Source organism: Ursus arctos, unplaced genomic scaffold, assembly GCF_023065955.2.
Source record: "Ursus arctos isolate Adak ecotype North America unplaced genomic scaffold, UrsArc2.0 scaffold_20, whole genome shotgun sequence".
In the NCBI taxonomy this organism is placed as follows: domain Eukaryota; kingdom Metazoa; phylum Chordata; class Mammalia; order Carnivora; family Ursidae; genus Ursus; species Ursus arctos.
In genome coordinates this window covers 8,156,035-8,174,075 of record NW_026622875.1, presented here as the reverse complement: position 1 = coordinate 8,174,075, position 18,041 = coordinate 8,156,035, and the positions used below count along the sequence as shown (strand labels likewise).

The 18,041-nt window shown below is 36.0% G+C and overlaps 1 protein-coding gene across 5 annotated transcripts in view; it reads right to left on the bottom strand.

Moving 5' to 3' along the window:
- VEPH1 (ventricular zone expressed PH domain containing 1) overlaps positions 1–18,041 on the bottom strand; it is a 223,822-nt gene that overhangs the window by 41,037 nt on the left and 164,744 nt on the right. For 4 of the 5 annotated variants that reach the window (XM_057315872.1, XM_048216092.2, XM_026497353.4 and 1 more), the window contains 2 exons: positions 12,133–12,272; positions 8,999–9,133 (listed from right to left, as the gene is read on the bottom strand). In XM_057315872.1, coding sequence (XP_057171855.1) covers positions 8,999–9,133; positions 12,133–12,272 — 275 coding nt within the window. Of the gene's footprint in view, positions 1–5,086; positions 5,286–8,998; positions 9,134–12,132; positions 12,273–18,041 lie in introns of those variants that run through there. The other variant, XM_057315874.1, reaches the window with a different exon arrangement.

Below are 18,041 nucleotides of genomic sequence, written 5' to 3'. Positions count from 1 at the left end.
CCTGTACTGGGTCCTTTGGCTCTTTAGACTGTCTTCTCAGATTGCTTTCATCTTCCCTGGTTTTCGCCACCTCTGTGCCGAGAGTGCTCTCGTCTGTGGCCTAAACCACAAATTTGCCTACTAGACAATTACGCGGCGGCATCTCACGGACATTTTAAATTTAAGATATTCAAAATTCTCCCTCACCCTTACACGCTCCCATTAGCTTGCTATGTCCCTTTTACCTCCAAAATTTATATTGAATGTGTCATTCATTTTTATTCCTACCAGGACCATCCCAGCTCAGACTACCTTCTTCTCTCATCTGGGTGAGCAATAGTCTTCATGGTCTCTCTGATTCCACTTTTGCCCCTTTCTGATCTAGCCTCCACATAGCATACCGAGCAATCGTTTCAAAATTGGCTGGGTAATCATGTCTGCTGCTCAAAACTCTTCAGTGACCTTCCCATAGACTGCAAGAAAATCTAAGCTCCTTGCCATGGCTTACAAGGCAGAGGTAAATTACCCCAGACCGACTCTCCCTGTGGTTCACTGGGCTCCACCCTGATTCTGCCACTTCTTGGAACACTGTGGAAGGAGAGAGAGTTCATTCCTGGGGTGGGCATGACCATCCCCAGTGTCGTAGGAGGAAGAAAATAATAGAACTCTCACTTTTGTTTACTTTTCATCTCATCCTTCAAGATTTCTATTTTTGAATATTTTTATAATAAAAATGATGAGTGTAATAATACATGTATATTATTTATAAGTAAATAAATATATACGTGGAGGGTTTTTCAAAACTTTTTTTCCGATGGGATGTGTGATTTAAATTTGGAAGAGAATGCTCTAATGCACCAAGGTTTTGCCTTTCTCTTCTCATTGTTCTTTTTTTTTTTTAAATTATCTGTTACTTTTGTTTTTGTTATATGGTCTCAAGGCCTTTGTGCAAATTATTCTTTGCCAGGAAAACTCATCTGACACCAGGTCAGAGAAGGCCCTGACCACCCAACAAACACTGCTGTTCTTCATCGCTTCCTCCAGGCATTTTATTTTGTCACATGTCTTTCAGTGCGGCATTGCGCATCTCTGTACTTGTAGATTGCTTGTCTCCTTGGGGCACAGCGGGATTATTTACATCTGGTCTCTGCACAGAGCGTGGCATAGAGCAGGCATTCGCCGAAAGTATTTGTGACTTAATGAATGAACTTAGAGTTCCATTCACCAGGACTTCGCTGTGATTTTTTGTTGTTGTTTCCTCCATGTTACTGCTCATATCATCCTCCTTACATGAAGCCCTGTCCCTCTTTCATTTAAAAGCCCAGACTCTATTTTAATGTCCACCCTTCTCCCAGCCAGTTCTCTCTCTGAGCCAGGGTGTCCCAGACGCTTGCTTCTGCATCTACGTTCCACCCTCGGTCTGCCCTTTCCACCCCCTTGCCTTCAGCTTCCTATTATGGAAGATATTCTCATGGAGTTTACCTCTTAACCACTAGATTTTATTCAGACCTTCTTTTTATCTCTTGACCCCACCTTTCCTTTTTAGATAGCGCCGATCAGATTTTCCTGGTTCTCAGTTTACAGCCTAAAAGTCCTCCCTAATCTAGACTTTGGAAATCAACAGACCCAATTCCCATTTACCCCATTCTCATCTAGCTTGCTCTGAAAGGGGGGGGGGGGCTCAACAAAACTAATCTCTCTCTGACACCGTGATTCACGCCGCTCTCCCTGGATGCTGACCTACATCACTTGTCACTTACATCACACATGGAGACTTACATTTCTCTTAAGAATGTCAGTAGGTACAGCCTGTATATAATAAACCGATTCCTTCCTTATGCATTTATACACTCGAGCACGATATTAACACTGCAACTCATTACATCTAAGTCTTGGGGAACATCAGAAGGTCTCCTTTTTGTTATACCCAGAATTAATGCTTCAGTTTTATTTATGCTTTGACACCACAGCCAATTACCCTGGGAACTGACAAGTGTGTGTGTAGCAATGTGGACTGAAAACAAATCTCCAAATGTTAGCCAGATGGGGCACATTTTATTTCAGCAGTAAATTTAAATTTTTTTTTTTTGTTTCTATAATGGGCAGTTTTGAGACCTCATTTCTATGGCATATGGAATTTCTCCATGCTTTCGGAACTGGAACATGTGTGTCAATAAAGGAGATTTCTCTCTCAAATTCCAGTCCTTTAGCAATCCCCAATCAACTTTATCAACTGTCTGTTCCTCTGATAATCAGAGCGCCACTCCCTTTGAAGGGCTGGGCCGCACATGCACTGGAATGAAATTATTAATGGTATCTCTAGTTGCTCCCAGAGGCCATCCTCCTCATCTCCTAAGTAGATTAATGGATTTTCTGCCCTTTCTCTAAAATCTTTATTTTAGAATGAAAATCGATGAACTTAAAATGGATTTTTCTTTAAGTAAACTGCTCATTCACATTTACTTACGTAAAGCAATGTAATTGAAAGTAGTACTTCTGTAATAGCTGTTATTCCTTGATTATAAAAGAAACCATATTTCTAACAGAAAATTTCAAAAATGCTAATTCCATCAACCAGAGCTAACCATTGCTAACATTTCAGTATATTTCTGTTTGGTTGCTTTAATGGACTCGTCCAAATAATCCTCTTTATACAAATAATTTTGTATCTTGCAATGTGGCATTTGACATAGCATTGTTTCGTGTCACTAAACATTTCTTATAAACATGATTTTGCATGTTTTCTTAATAGTCTTCCATATGGATGGAAAGTATATATGTGTATACTTCCATTCTCCCATCTTGAGACATTTGGGCTAGTTATAAATAACACAATATTTTTTTGGTGTGCATATCTTAAGTTTTGTACACATTTCAAATTATTTCTTTAGAATAGATTCCTAGAAATGGAATCGCTGTGTTAAAGGTTGTGAACATTTTTAAGACTCTTGACCTGCATTGCTAAATTGTTTTTTAGAAGTGTTGAAATAATTTACACTTCAACTAAAAATGTGTGAGAGTATCTAAACTCCCTTGCTGTAGCCAGAACTGATTATTATCCTTCTAAAAATGGATTAAAAGGGATAATGGTAATGTTATTTTAATTTCAGTTTTTATATCTCTGACTATTAATGAAGCAGAATACTTTTTCTGAACTCAGTCTCCTTTATTTGCTCATGTCCTTGGCCCATTGATTATTGATTTAAATGAACTTATGGTATCTTAAGGATATTATATTAAGCTTTGTCTTTCATAATTGTTACACATATTTTCATTTTAAGTTATTGTGCATGACAGGTTTTATTTTTTTATAAGCTTTATATTTTTATATAGTCAAATCTATCAACACTCTACTCTTAGATATTAGTTATAGGTTTAATTTTTTAAAAAGAAAGAAAAGCATATACAAATGATAATGTAAGAAATACCCATATGCTCACCATATTAATAAATACTAATATTTTGCTTCTGATTTTTTTAAAAAGATTTATTTATTTTAGAGGGAGAGAGCACAACCATGGGGCAGAGGGAGAAGGAGAGGATCTCAAGCAGACTCCACGCTGAGTGCTGAGCCTGACATGAGGCTTGATTTTACCATCCTGGGATCACAGCCTGAGCCGAAACCAGGAGTGGGATGCTTAACTGACTGTGCCGCGAAGACACCCCTGATTCTGATTTTTTTTTTTTAAATTACAGATGAACTTGAGATCTCCTTAATTCTCTTTCCAGTAACATTTCCCTCTCTCCTTTACACTTGTTTGTTATCCAGAGGCAAGCCTATCAGGGATTTTGGTGTGATTCCAAATATGGTATTGTATTTTTACCACAGGTATATGTACCCATAAGCATTCACAATACTGCTTAGAGTGTTATAAAAACTTATGTAAGTTACCATACTCTATGTTATACTTTTGCAACTTGCTTATTAAAGCTTAATATCCTGGCGCGCCTGGGTGGCTCAGTCATTAAGCGTCTGCCTTCGGCTCAGGGCGTGATCCCGGTGTTCTGGGATCGAGCCCCACATCAGGCTCCTCCGCTGGGAGCCTGCTTCTTCCTCTCCCACTCCCCCTGCTTGTGTTCCCTCTCTCGCTGGCTCTCTCTCTCTCTCTGTCAAATAAATAAAATCTTAAAAAAAAAAAAATAAAGCTTAATATCCTGTTTTCAAGACTGACTCCATGTTATTACACATAGGGCTAATTAATTCACTTTCACTGTGTGCATAGCACGATTATACCACGACAATTTCTTCATTTCTCTACTGATGAACATTTGCATTGCTCCTGATGTTTTGGTGTAAATAATATTCAGCTGACATCTGTGCTTGTCTTCTGGTGCGGGTATGTGAGAGTTTCACTTAGAAATGGAAATGCGAGATAACAGGGTGTAGGAATTTATTATAACACCAGCTATTCCCAGATTGTTCTTTTTAAAATGTTATAAAGAAAAATTTGTCTTAAACTTTGTCTAGGACAGAAGATTTTTGTATGTTATAATACAAAACCTCTTTGTGGTAAAAAAAAAAAAATAAGCATTTGTGATAAAATGCTTAAGCATTTTTCTGATAAGCTTTAAGTGGAATTAAGATTCTGGAAAGCTAGTTACCCACCCACCTCAATTGTCAGCTAGCCATCATTTATGAATCTAATTAATGATTATATATTTTTTATTAAGTACTTTTTTCTTTTTTAAGTTAATCTTTTATATTCTTACGTGTAGTATATGAACACTCTCATTTTTTCCACATCTTTGCCAAGACTTGTATTGTCACAATTTTTTTATCCTTGCCAGTCTGATCATTGTAAAAAGATATATAATTTTTAAATATTTAAATCAATTATTTCACTGATTTTTAGTGAGACTAAACATCTTTTCTTATGTTTATTGGCCATTTGAGTTTCCTGTTCAGCGAATTTTCTGTTCACATTCTTTGCCCAGTTTTGTCTTGGGTTGTTTGTCTCTTCCTTGTTGATTTAGGAGATTTTTGTGTTAATTACACATATTTCAAATACCTTCTCACAACTTGTGCTTGTCTTTTAACTTTGTTGTAGTGTATTTTGCAATACAGAAATTTCAACATTTATGTAGTGAAAAATATTTATTTTTTTCATGATTTCTGCTTACATATATTAAGAAATTCTTTCTTGGGGTGCCTGGGTGGCTCAGTTGATTAAGCATCTGCCTTCAGCTCAGGTCATGATCCCAGGGTCCTGGGATCGAGCCCCACATCCAGCTCTCTGCTTGGTGGGGGGCTGCTTCTCCCTCTCCCTCTGCCTGCTGCTCTGCCTACTGGTGCTCTCTCTCTCTCTCTGTCAAATAAATAAATAAAATCTTTTTAAAAAATTAAAAAAATTATTATCCTGAGGTCATAAAGACAACTTTTCATATTTTCTTCTAATTATAAGCTTTCTTTGATGACATGTAGGCCTTTAATCCACCGGAGTTATGTTATCTATATAGTGTCTTTGTTATTCTTGAAAGAAAGTGAGAGCGAAATGTTGGCCAGAAATCGGAATATTAGCTAACCTTTATTGAGAAGTCACAATGGCAACCACTGTTCTGAGAACTATGTATTAACTTATTCAATCCTCAAACAGCTCTAGGAAGTAGGAACAGATATTATTGCCGTTGTATAGATAAAGAAACTGGAGCTCAGAGCCAAAGGCTTCAGAACTGGAAAATGCAATGCCTCACAGCCACGCTTATCTACTCTGGTAGGTGTATGAGTCAAGACAGGAAGGTTATGCTGCTGTAATACCAAAACCTTAGTTCTTAACAAAATAAAAGATTGTTTCTTCTTTGTGGGAAGTGTATAGTGGGCCTGGGTGGCTCTCCAGAGCAATCCTCTGTGTGGTGGCTCAGAATTCCGTTCTTATCTGCTGGCAACTTAATATCAACATTGGCTTCTACAGTCACTATGGTAGGTGAAGAGAGGGAACATGGAGAATTACAGTTGTTTTTAAAAGCTTCTGCTGGAGGGACACATATCCCTTCTCATGTTTCATTGGCTGAAGCAAGTCACATGGCCAAGCCTTACTTCAAGAGGCAGGGAATGCAATCTTCTTACGTGCCCAGAGTAGAGAGGAATGAGATACATCAGTGACAGCCGTGGTGTCACCATGGCATGTGCTTACGTTCTAGCACTGCCATTGACTAGCCATGGGACTTTCAACAGGTCCCTTTGTTTCTAATTTTAATATCTGGACAACAACAGGATTCACTTATTTATTCAGTTGGTACTCATTGTTTATTGAGAGTCCAGTGTATGCCAGCCACCGTGTGACCCTGCAAATGCAATGATAAATAGGGTGCGACATCTGCCCTCAAGCAGCTGGCAATTTCATAGCTATCTTACAGTTGATTTTCAGTTCTAAAATGCCAAGACTGTTAAAAGCAATCACAAGAATAAACCTTCCAGAACACTACATTCTAGAGACTCAGGCATTTTCTTAAGAGTTTCTTCCTTTTTGGAAAATAAAGCAGACTTTGGATTATTCTCACAGCTATTTTGAATTTGGTGGGCAGAACACTTCATTGAAAAAACAGAAGAAAATCAATTTGATTGAGAAATATCTGGGCAGATAACTTTGCTGCATAATGTACATTCCAGATATCAGAGTGTTTTTTTAATTACTTACACTTATGAATAAATAAAATTATAAAGCCAAAGATTTCAAAACCATCTGATGTCAGTTAATTTTTCCCGAAAGGAATATTTATTGGTATGGAATAGAAGAAATATGAAGAAGCATATTTGTGAGCATGCACAATACTGGTTTGCCAATTTTTAAATAAAAATGTCTCAGGACTTGAAGCAGCCTGCCAACTGTTAACTTACTAGTTGCTTGTAGTTAAAATACAGCTCACGTGAAAAATTTATAAGAATTTGAGTCATTGTCTTTAATCAGATACAACAGTTTAGAATTTGAATGAAATACGCAGAAAAAAATCCATTCTACTTAACATTGATGCAATTATGGCATTTCCTTTATTCATGATACGGCAAGTTTAATTCTTAAACCAAAGCCAACAAATAGTGATGCAATAATTGGATGCATCTTCAGACCACTCTAAATAAATTTCGGGTTAATCACACCCATTTGTCATCCTTCTTACAATCTTTTAGCGCTTAAGAGGTAGTGAGTTGTTTCACAATATAACAGTTTTTGATTAATTTGCTACTTGTTTGTACTTTGAATTTATTTAATATTGGTATGCTTGTTACCGTTCTAATAGTAAAACAGGGACAGAGACCATGATTGTATACTCTCAGAACCTTTGGTTTGCCCAGTAAGCATCCAGTACTTATTATTGGGCTTTCTTGAAGGCAAAATAAGAATAATCAGAATCTTTGAGTATGGGAAGGGCTTAGAGAAGTTGGTTATATTTACTAAGGAGAGATCAGTGACCATTCTCTATTCTCATTATACATATTCTCCCTGAGTGATCCGATCTGTTGCCATGACATCAAGTGCTACCTTATGCCTTCTAAATCCACGTCTCCAATAATGGCTTTCTTCCTGAGGTCCACACAGGCATTTCAACCACCATCACCACCTGGTTATCTCCACAGATAACTCAGATTCAAAATACATAAACAAGAATGCTTTATCTTCTTCCTCCACCTCAGCTCCCTTTGTGGTCTCTTTTTCTGAAGGGTGCCACCATCCACTCAGCCATGTGACGCCCGTGGAGTTATCCTTGGCTCTTCCATTTTCTTTATCAAGAACCAAGTCCTGTTGGTTCTACTTCTTTAATAGCTCTTGAATCCATCCTCTCCCTTCAACTTCCAACTTCAATTCCGACCTTCATTTCCTACCTGATTCTAGTAATAGCTTCCTAAGTAGCCTTCCTATCTCCAGCCAGGTTTACTTAGATTGTTTTCTCCATATCCAGGCCTCAGTTATGTCCTGAGAGTGTTGTCCCTGTTTCCACACTCCTAAAATGCTGTGTCTCAAGTCATATTTGCCTGTCTCAATAGAGCTCTTTCTCACCCCAGCCATGCTCCCTCTCTTCTGCTCACCTCATTTTCATTTTTTTTACTTTGTGGGAATTGCTAAGGACAAAGGGATGAAGGGAAGTATGGAGGGAAGAAATCACAAGGACCAAAGAACTGGAGCCCAATTTCCTGATGCTCTTTCCTTTTCAATCCTAGAGTCCATGGTCGGCTTTTGTAAAATGTTTTCTATTCTACACCATGTGTGTAGTTTTTGTGTGTCTCTGAGTGGGCTGTGTTATGTCAGTCTGCGAACCTCAGACAGCACTGTTGAGAATTTGGTTAAGCTACTCCATAGTATTGCTGCCTCAGGATCCATTGTGTTTGGCCAACTGGGCTGCAGAGGCCTTAAACTGACACTAATCCCTTCGTGCGCACTCATGCCCTAGATAGCAGCCTGCAGAGTCACAAGCAAATACACATTCCTAATATGACACCTCTAATGGCTCTTGTGACCAACAGTTTCCCCTGCTTCTGAGGGCCTTCTCCTGGTGTGCCCTTTAGCTAGACACTGCAGAGGCTTACAGAAAACTGCTCTTTTTGGTTTGAATTGACCGATCTGGCCTTAGCCTGGGAACTTCCCAAAGCCCTCCACCCGCAGCTGCATAAAGGCATGTGTCCCAGGTCCTCCCTCTCTCTCTCTGCCTGCACCTTGACTTGACCTTCCCCTCTGGTCCCTGGAGGTATGCTGTGTACTTCCTCCAGGACCTGAGAGTAATAAATTTCTCTATTTCAATTTCTCTTGTGGTGTTTGGTTGAACTGGGACTCACCATCTGGCACCCTGTGCTCCGTTCAACAAATATTAATTTAACAGTCATAACAGGCAATGACCCTATCTACCAATATCCCTCTGTCCTTTCAATGATTACCACATGAAAATCATTAATTAATCAGTGTGTTTGATAACGATGAAAGAAGGTAAAGGCAAGAAAAAAAACATTGAACCATTAAGAAAAAGGCAAACTGTTTCAAGGTAATCTTGAATATTGGTTTAAAATAGCATGTCCAAGGAAAGACACACTTACCTTCTGCTGTGGAAACATGGACTCCATCATGGCTGTTTCAAAGCTATGAGCGCCGTCTGCCTGGGTCTTCTCCCACAGAGCTCTGAGAAACTGTACAGAGTGACTCTGTATGGACAGGGGCTCGGGAAACAGGCTCTGAAAGGGCATTAATGAGAAAGTCATAACATTATCTCTTGTCCTGGCAATACTTTTTGATCCACTACAAGGTACTATTTGGGTTGAAATTCAACGTGGTTTAAATTTAAATAAAACAACAAAGAAATTTATCTTGAAGATCAAACATTATCTTGAAGATCAAACATATGATACATTTTAGGCTTTTCATTTTTTAATAGAAAAGTAAAATTATGGAATAGGATTTCAAGGCAGTTGATAGTGATCTCTAAATATGCCTAACCTTTGTAATTTAACATTTACCTTGATCATTTCCCAAGCATGATACTTAATTGGAAAATGGTTAATATAAATATTCATATTTATTTGTTCAAAGATCTGAGAATTATGGTATAAAATTAAAACTAGAGAACAAATATCAAGTCTGTTTATACAGAGTAGCTGATGAAGGCTAGAAATTAAAAAACTAAGAGTTCACTATGCAACAACTCAAATATGAACAGTGTGAATGGATGGTGGGAAAACAAAAACATTTTTAATCCTGAAATGTATAAATGATGATTCCCAGAGCTAATACTCAAGTTTTGGATAATAAGATTATTCATGTAAAGAAAATCACATTTACACATACTTCATTCAATTCAAAGACAATAAAATTTTCAAAGGAAGATTTTTTTTTTTTTAAAGATTTTATTTATTGGACAGAGAGAGACACAGCGAGAGAAGGAACGCCAGCAGGGGGAGTGGGAGAGGGAGACGTTGAGCAGGGAGCTGGATGCGGGGCTCAATCCCAGGACCCTGGGATCATGACCTGAGCCGAAGGCAGATGCTTAACAACTGAGCCACCCGGGTGCCCCTCAAAGGAAGATTTAAGTTGTGTTTCTGTATTTACTAATCAATCATGGGTTTAACAGTCAAACATTGTGATATGATATCTATAAAGTGAGAAGTATTTTAATTCAAGGGAACAATTTTATAAAAACATAGAACATAATATAGGACATAAAATATTATTTACATACATATAGTACCATACATATTATGCTTTATGTCTGAGGTATGATAAAATAATGATATTGGCTTGCAAAATTTTATTTTTTGTGTCAATGACTGTCAAAGCATTAGTTTATGAGAATTTAGGTGGTTTGTGCATATAAAGTATCTATTTAGCAAATGAAAACTAATAACTTTTTTCCAGAAAAATTTAATTATTATCATCATCAAGATAAACTGTTTCTTACACTGAGTGGAGAAATGTGGAGAATCTTATACCCCAAGTAAGTGGTCCACAGATTACAAAAGGCTAAGAGCCAGTACCAGATAGATTGATTTTACGACCCATAATGTGGACATATCTGGGAATTTCTTGATATTATTATCAGAAACTTATACAACATATGATTTTTCACTTAAAGAAGAACAGGACCTGATTTAACTAATCACCATTCCAAAGAGAACCAGTTAGACTGGAATCTGTGAATTTGAGAATTCCATGAATGTGTTAACTTGACAGAGAAAGCAAAGAGTCTGCCCCAGCATACAAGGCTAGTGCTGGGTTTGTAACGATCAAGTCAAAGATTTGATTTTTCTCCATCAGGACTCACCCAGACTACACTATATCGAGGGTGTAGAAAAAGGAAGGAAACATAGTAAAATGAACAAAGAAGAAAAGCATCATAAACAGATGCTTTCGGGTGATTTTACATAAAAAGAAAAACAAAGAATCAGACTAAGTCAATAAAATAAGACTGAAGGGACAAAAATAAATCAACTTTTTTGGTTTATTTTCAGAAAACTGACAAGTAGAGAACAAAGTCAATCATGAAAACAAATACAAACTCACTGATGGAAACTATTTGAAAAACAAGTAAAGTAGAAGAAAAATAAGGTCATTTTAAGAAAAGGAAAAAAATTAATGCTGGTTTTTATACTCACATACAATTTGATTCACATCAAAATGTGAGTTGTTCTCTATGAGATATTATTAAGCGTTCTTAAAAAGACTTCCTATGGGAAAAGATGGTTTTCTTAAGGCACATTTAAGCGGTCTCTTTTCTTAATTACTATAGTTCCATTTTATGATTATGATCTATTCAGCATTAAGATGCTTTTCTTAATAAGCTTACCTTTTCTTTATAATGAATGTAATTGTCTGGTGGTAGGTGCTCTTATAGAAATATTTCATTAATAGAAATAAACTGTACTATCACTTGTCCTAATTTTTATCTATTTTAGAACATTCATATTCTGTTTTTTCTGCCTCGGCCCTCTCTGCTTCTGCCTGAAACCCTTCATTTCATTTTTTAACACGTGTGTTACTAGGAAAAGATCACTAAATCAGGGGGCAGGTGGTCTGTGTTCTTCCTTTAATTTTCTTATCTGTAAAAATTATGTCCAATATTCCTTCTATTACTAACATTTTATAATCTGTATTCAACTTTTATGTGAAAGTTTAATGTATTCAAAATAAGCATTTCCAAATATTCAAGAATCTCTTCTGATGCTAAAATCTTTACATCAAGTTTTTCATTAAAATGGAAGTTCCTCTTTATGTATCTTTACCTATATACATAAATTCTATGGGAAAAAAATGGCATTCCAGTATCTTAATGATGTCAAAAAAGGATATGCTGACACTAAAATTAATTGGAGATCGTAAGGCTGTAGAGAAATAAAGACAAACCCTACATAAGGAGAGCTATTCCTCCAAATAAGCTGTTTTTGTTGTCATTTAATTAAAAAAAATGTTTTTTTTCTTAAAGAGAAGAACCTTCTCTTCTTTTTTAAAGCTAAGAACATTCAAGATATTACTAGGTCTGGCCTCCTTAATACTAATCAAAGGTCTTTTATAAAGAAACTACCGTAAAATATGGAAAACCCATGTTAAAAATTATTAATGAAATGTATATGTATTGCTGTTATTTACATAAGAACTCTAATCAAAGAATAATTTACAAATGATTATGAACTCATGCCCCACCAACTCACTGAGGAGCCATGACAAACAAGCATACACACACCTGCTGAAAAAGGAACATGATCTGGATCCATGGCTGAGGTTCTTGGCTGATGAGAATAAAACTGGATTTACTGTAGAGGCAGTAGTGACCCTTCAGGGAGCAGGTAAAGAACAACTTTGCTACACAACTTCTAACAGAATCTAGAAATGAATATACATATCATTAGACATAGATTCTTCCAGAGTTACACTCTATACTTCAACACAGAAACACCTTTAGAAATACATTCTTCAGTTTCAGTCTGCAAACCAGTAACTCCAAACAACTGTGTATTGGGAGTGGATCCATTTCATGGAATGTAGATTTATCTAAAGACGTCTTCAACGAGTTATATTCTTTCTATCCATCTTTCCCTTGTTTTCATTAATAATGCATTAGGAATCTCCAAGCAACTCACCTGGAAGAAAGAAAACCTCTCACCAATAAAAAGGGAGATGCAGTGTTATTACTATCTGATTGGACACTTTGAAATGATAACGTGGGAAGGATAAGCAAATGCATAGAGGAAAACCAGGCATTTTCTGGGCAGTGGATAGTATGTCATGAACCAGTAACACTGTTCTCTTGGTTGTGCAGGGGCCACAAAGACAGCCTCCAGAATAACTCCGCCAGCGGTGTGGCTTCCTGTGAGCTGGCCTGGTCTGGTTTGAAGAGCTTATCTCATATTGAAGAGGTTCAGCAGGGAAACTTAATGAGATCATTTTTTAAGAATAAGAAAGTTGGGGAGGGTGGTGGTGGTGGCATGGAGGCAGAGGTGGCAAGAAGCCGTAAGTAGGAGGAGTCATTTAATTTTTACACCCTACAAGATGGGTGTTATTACCTCTATCTTAAAAATGAGGAAACTTACCACGTTAGCGGGGCAGTTTAGTGAACCACTGTGAATGCCTTGTTCACCATCATGACTTTGGCATGGGGCACACAATAGATGCTCAAGAGAGCATGTGGACAGATGAATGATGCTCAGGGATCCAGAAAAACTCAAGTCTGCCCAATCTGTGGCAGAGCCAGGATTTGAACTCAGCCGAGTTGATGACTCATTAAGATGCTTTAGGCTCTACCATAGTGGGGATCTTTAGATCTGTCATATTGATAACGCATGGGGTATTTATTCTTTCAGAATTAAGCTGATATTGTAAATGAAAGATTTTGGAAATTAATAGATTTTAGTATGTACTACTTTTAAAAATGGAAATATGAGTTACAGTTTATTAAAAAGTTAATGGGGACCCTAATAAGTTAGCAGTCAGTCCACACCTTAGAGAGTGCCCTGGGCTCCCCAGAGAACTGGGGAGGCCTATCTGCGTACCATAAGGACTCAGGTGTGAAGGCATAACAGGCTTTTCAGGAAGAGCTTAGAAAAATCAAGGAAGAGTGACCAATGACACATTAGAGGAAAAGGCATTGGAAATAAAATAAAGCCATCCATCAATTTAGAAATATATACAGAAATCTTAACAATTAACAACTTTCTATGATTCTGAAACACTGGTATGGAAGAGGATGTTTTTGTGAAGTTAATTGTTTTGGGGAATGAAAAAAAATGGGGTTGAGCATTCAATATCCTTTTATAAAATCAGAAATCATTTCTGTATTCTATGGGTGAATGGATTATGAGATGTAAAGAGTGACTGAAAGTTCAGTGGAAAAGACCGGGAGTCCCTGCACTGAGAAAGACTACAATATTGGCTTAAAATTGCCCAATCAGAAATTATTTGAAATGGTAACTAAAAATACTTTTTTGGTATAGATGTTCTGAAAAATTGGTTTTAAATTAATCAATACTAGAGAAACAGGAAACCAAGTATTTCATAATGACACACACACAAAAATGGTATTTGAAATAAAGCTAGCTGTAATGTATACGCTGAGACAGCAGTATGTTTTGCTTTAATAGAAGGGTTCAAAAGAGAACAAGTTCTTTTCTAAGAACCTATGCAGTAGCTTGACAGTCACAAGGTGGACTTCAGACCTCCGCCATGAAAAAAATTTTTGTCTTTTTCCTTTCCTTATTCTCACTGCTCATTCATGTTTGCTTTTGCACAGTAACATTGATTAGATTTATTTTACTTACCCGAGTCTACCAGTTTTCTATACATAAATCACAGGGTCCCAGATCACACAAAATGGGCAAAGCACTAGAAGATAGAGGTCTTTAACTTAGAAGCATATATCCTGGCTATAAAAATAAGTCAGTTCTGTGACACCTTCTGTTAATGCTTTCCATAACCTGATCTGTAGTAATATTTTTTTCCTCATTTTTTTCAGAGCTTTCCTAACTTGGAAAAATTTCCCAACAACATTAACATTTAATTGCTGATTTTTCTCTGCAATTTTTTCCCCTCATGTTCAGTCTGTGGTACTGAATGGTAGGCATGCAGTAAATGGTTGTTGGATGAACGAATGAATGTCAAACACTATGTGGAGAGCAAGAAGGGCCAGGACATTGACCCTGCTGTTAAGAAGCTTATAGCCAAATGGGAAAAACATCTATAAACCAAACATAAATTGTTTTAAGTCCATGGGATAATGGAGGGACACACAATTCTGACTGCTCAGAGAAACGAGCAGCTATTTTAATAGGGGAACAAGGGGAATCTTCATGGAAGAGGAAATAATTGAGGTCACTTTGAAAGATAACCATGATCTTGAACTTAGAAAAAGTTGGGAGGAGAAAAGCATTTTAAGTGTATGGAATATCCAGAAAAAAATCATATAAGGCGTGAAGTTTAAGGTAACTCCAGGTAGTAAGGTTAGTGTATCTGAGCCAGTATGATATTTTTTGCTTATACAATTGATGTCGAAAGGGTTATTTATTTTTATCGAGTAAATGTTGAAGGTCATGCTTTGGTAAATACAGAATGCTTTGCATATTTCAACAAATCTGATTATTTCTTTCTTTTGGTATATAACAGCCTATCTTTGTAAAAATCATAGGATTTGTTGTGGTCTTTATAAATACTGAAGTTAACATGAACATCAATAATTGTATAATATAATGTATTATAAGTTGAAATATCCAAAATATATAATCACACATGGGTAGACTTAAAGGTGTGATATGTGATACAAGAATAGGTTCCAGTTCAAGAGGGCAACATAAGAAAGCCCTGAACTCACTGATAAGCACTATGCTTGATAAAGAATTTAAAGTAATGATCTCAAAAATATACATTGGGCCAGAGAAAAGAATGGAAGAACTCAAGTGAGACCTTCAATAAAGAGATAGAAAATATTTAAAAGAACCAATCAGAATTGACGAATACAATAACTGAAACAAAAAACACACTAAAGGGACTCAACAGTAGATTAGAAGATGCAGAAGAACGTATCAGCAATCTGGAAGACAGGGTAATAGCGCACAGGGTAATAGCACACAAGCTCAACAGCACAAAGAGAAAAGGATTTTTTAGAACTGAAGATTAAGGGATCTTTTGGACAATGTCAAGCCAACAAACATTCACATTGTAGGGGGTCCCTGAAGAAGAATGGAGAGAGAGGTGTAGGAAACTTATGTTAAGAAATAATAACTGAAAACTTCCTTAACTTAGGGAGGGAAATAGACATTTAAGTCCAAGAAGCACAGAGAGTTCCAAAGAAGAGGAACTCAAGGAATTCTACACCATGGTACATAATAATTAAAATGTCAAAGGTTAAAGATAAAGAAGGAATCATAAAAGCAGCAAGAGAGAAACAAGAAGTCACCTTATGGGAAAACCTATAAGACTATTATAAGATGATTTTTCAGCAGAAACTTTGCAACTCTCAGAAGAGAGTGGCATAATATATTCAAAGTGCTGAAAGTAAAAAACCTACAACTAGGAATACTCTACCTGGCAAGTTTAACATTCAGATTTGAAAGTGAGATAAAGACAAACAAAAGATAAAGAAATTTATCACCACTAAATCAGCCTTACAAGAAATGTTAAGGGGATTTCTTTAAGTGGAAAAGAATTGGCCATAATTAGACATAATAAAAAGATGTAAAATATGACAGCATATATACATAAAATGCGGAGAAGAGAGTAAAAAAGGAAGAGAAGGTAAAAAAAATAATTATTTTTTCTGTTTCCTTTTTTTTTTTCTTAAATGTCTTTGAACTTAAATGATCATTAAATGAATATGGACTGCTATTTAACTTAGAATGTTATATATGAACCTTATGGTAACCACAAACCCAAAACCTATGACAAATACATAAAAAATAAAGAAAAAGAAAGGCAAATAAAACAACTGTAGATATTCTGATCACAAAGAGAGAGAGCAAAATAAGAATATAGGAACAAAAAAGAACTATAAAAGTAACCAGAAGATAAAATTTTTAAAATGATAATAAGTACATACCTATCAATAATTACTTAAATGTAAATGGCCTAAATGCTCCAATCAAAAGACATACAGTGGTGGAATTGATATAATAAATAAATAAAAATAAGACCCATCTATATGCTGCCTACAAGAGACTAACCTCAGACCTAAAGATGTATACAGACTGAAAGTAAAGGGATGGAAGCACATTCAACTTGCAAATGAAAGCAAAAAATAATAATAATAAAAGCTGGGGTTGCAATACTTATATCATACAAAATATACTTTAAAACAAAGGATGTAACAAAAGATAAAGAAGGGCATCAATCCAATGAAAGAATATAACAATTATAAATATCTACACACCCAACACTGCAGCACCTACATATATAAGGCAAATATTAAGAGACATAAAGAGAGAAATTGATGGTAATACAATAACAGTAAGGGACATTAACAGTCCACTTATATCAATGGATAGATCATCCACACAGAAAATCCGTAAGGAAACCATGTCTTCGAATGGTACATTGGACCAGATAGACATAAAAGATATATGGAACATTCTATCCAAAAACAACAGAATACACACTGTTTTCAAGTTCACATGGAACATCCTTCAGAATAGATCACATATTAGGCCACAAAAAAACCTTGTAAATTGAAGAAGATTGATAAAACTGGAAAAGACATAAACACGTGTAGACTAAACAACGTGATAATAAACCAATGAGTCAATGAAGCAATCAAAGAAGAAATCGAAAAATGCATGGAGACAAATGAAAGTGAAAACACAAGGGTCCAAAATCTCTGGGACACGGTAAAAGCAGTTCTAAGTGGAAAGTATATAGCAATGCAGACCTACCTTGAGAAACAAGAAAAAAACTCAAATAAACAATCTAACCTTATGCCTAAGGGAACTAGAAAAAGAAAAACAAACAAAGCCCAAGGTGAGTAGAAGACAGGAAATAATAAATGATGTAAGAGTGGAAATAAATGATGTAGAAACTAAAAAAATAGTAGAAAATGTCAATGAAACTAAGAGCTGGTTCTTTGAAAATATAAACAAAATTGATAAACCCTTAAGCAGACTCATCAAGAAAAAAAGAGAAAGGACTCAAATAAATAAAACCAAAAATGAAAGGGGAGAAGTAACAACTGACACCACAGAAATACAAAGGATTACAAGAGAATATTACAAAAAGTTATATGCTAGCAACCTACAAGTGGATAAATTTCTAGGAACATACAATCTTCCAAAACTGAAGCAGGAAGAAATAGAAAATCTCACAGATGAATTAAAGTAATGAAATTTAACTGGTAATAAAAAAAAAAACTACCAAAAAATAAAAGTCCAGGACCAAATGGATTTACAGCTGAATTCTACCAGAGATCTAAAGAAGAGTTAATACCTATTGTCCTCAAACTATTCCAAAAAATAGAAGAGAAAGGGAAGCTTCCAATACATTCTGTAAGTCCAGCATTAATTACCCCGATACCAAAACCAGACAAAGACACCACACAAAAAAAGAGAAAACTACAGGCCAATATTCCTGATGAACATAAATGCAAAAATCCTCAACAAAATATTAGCAAGCTGCATA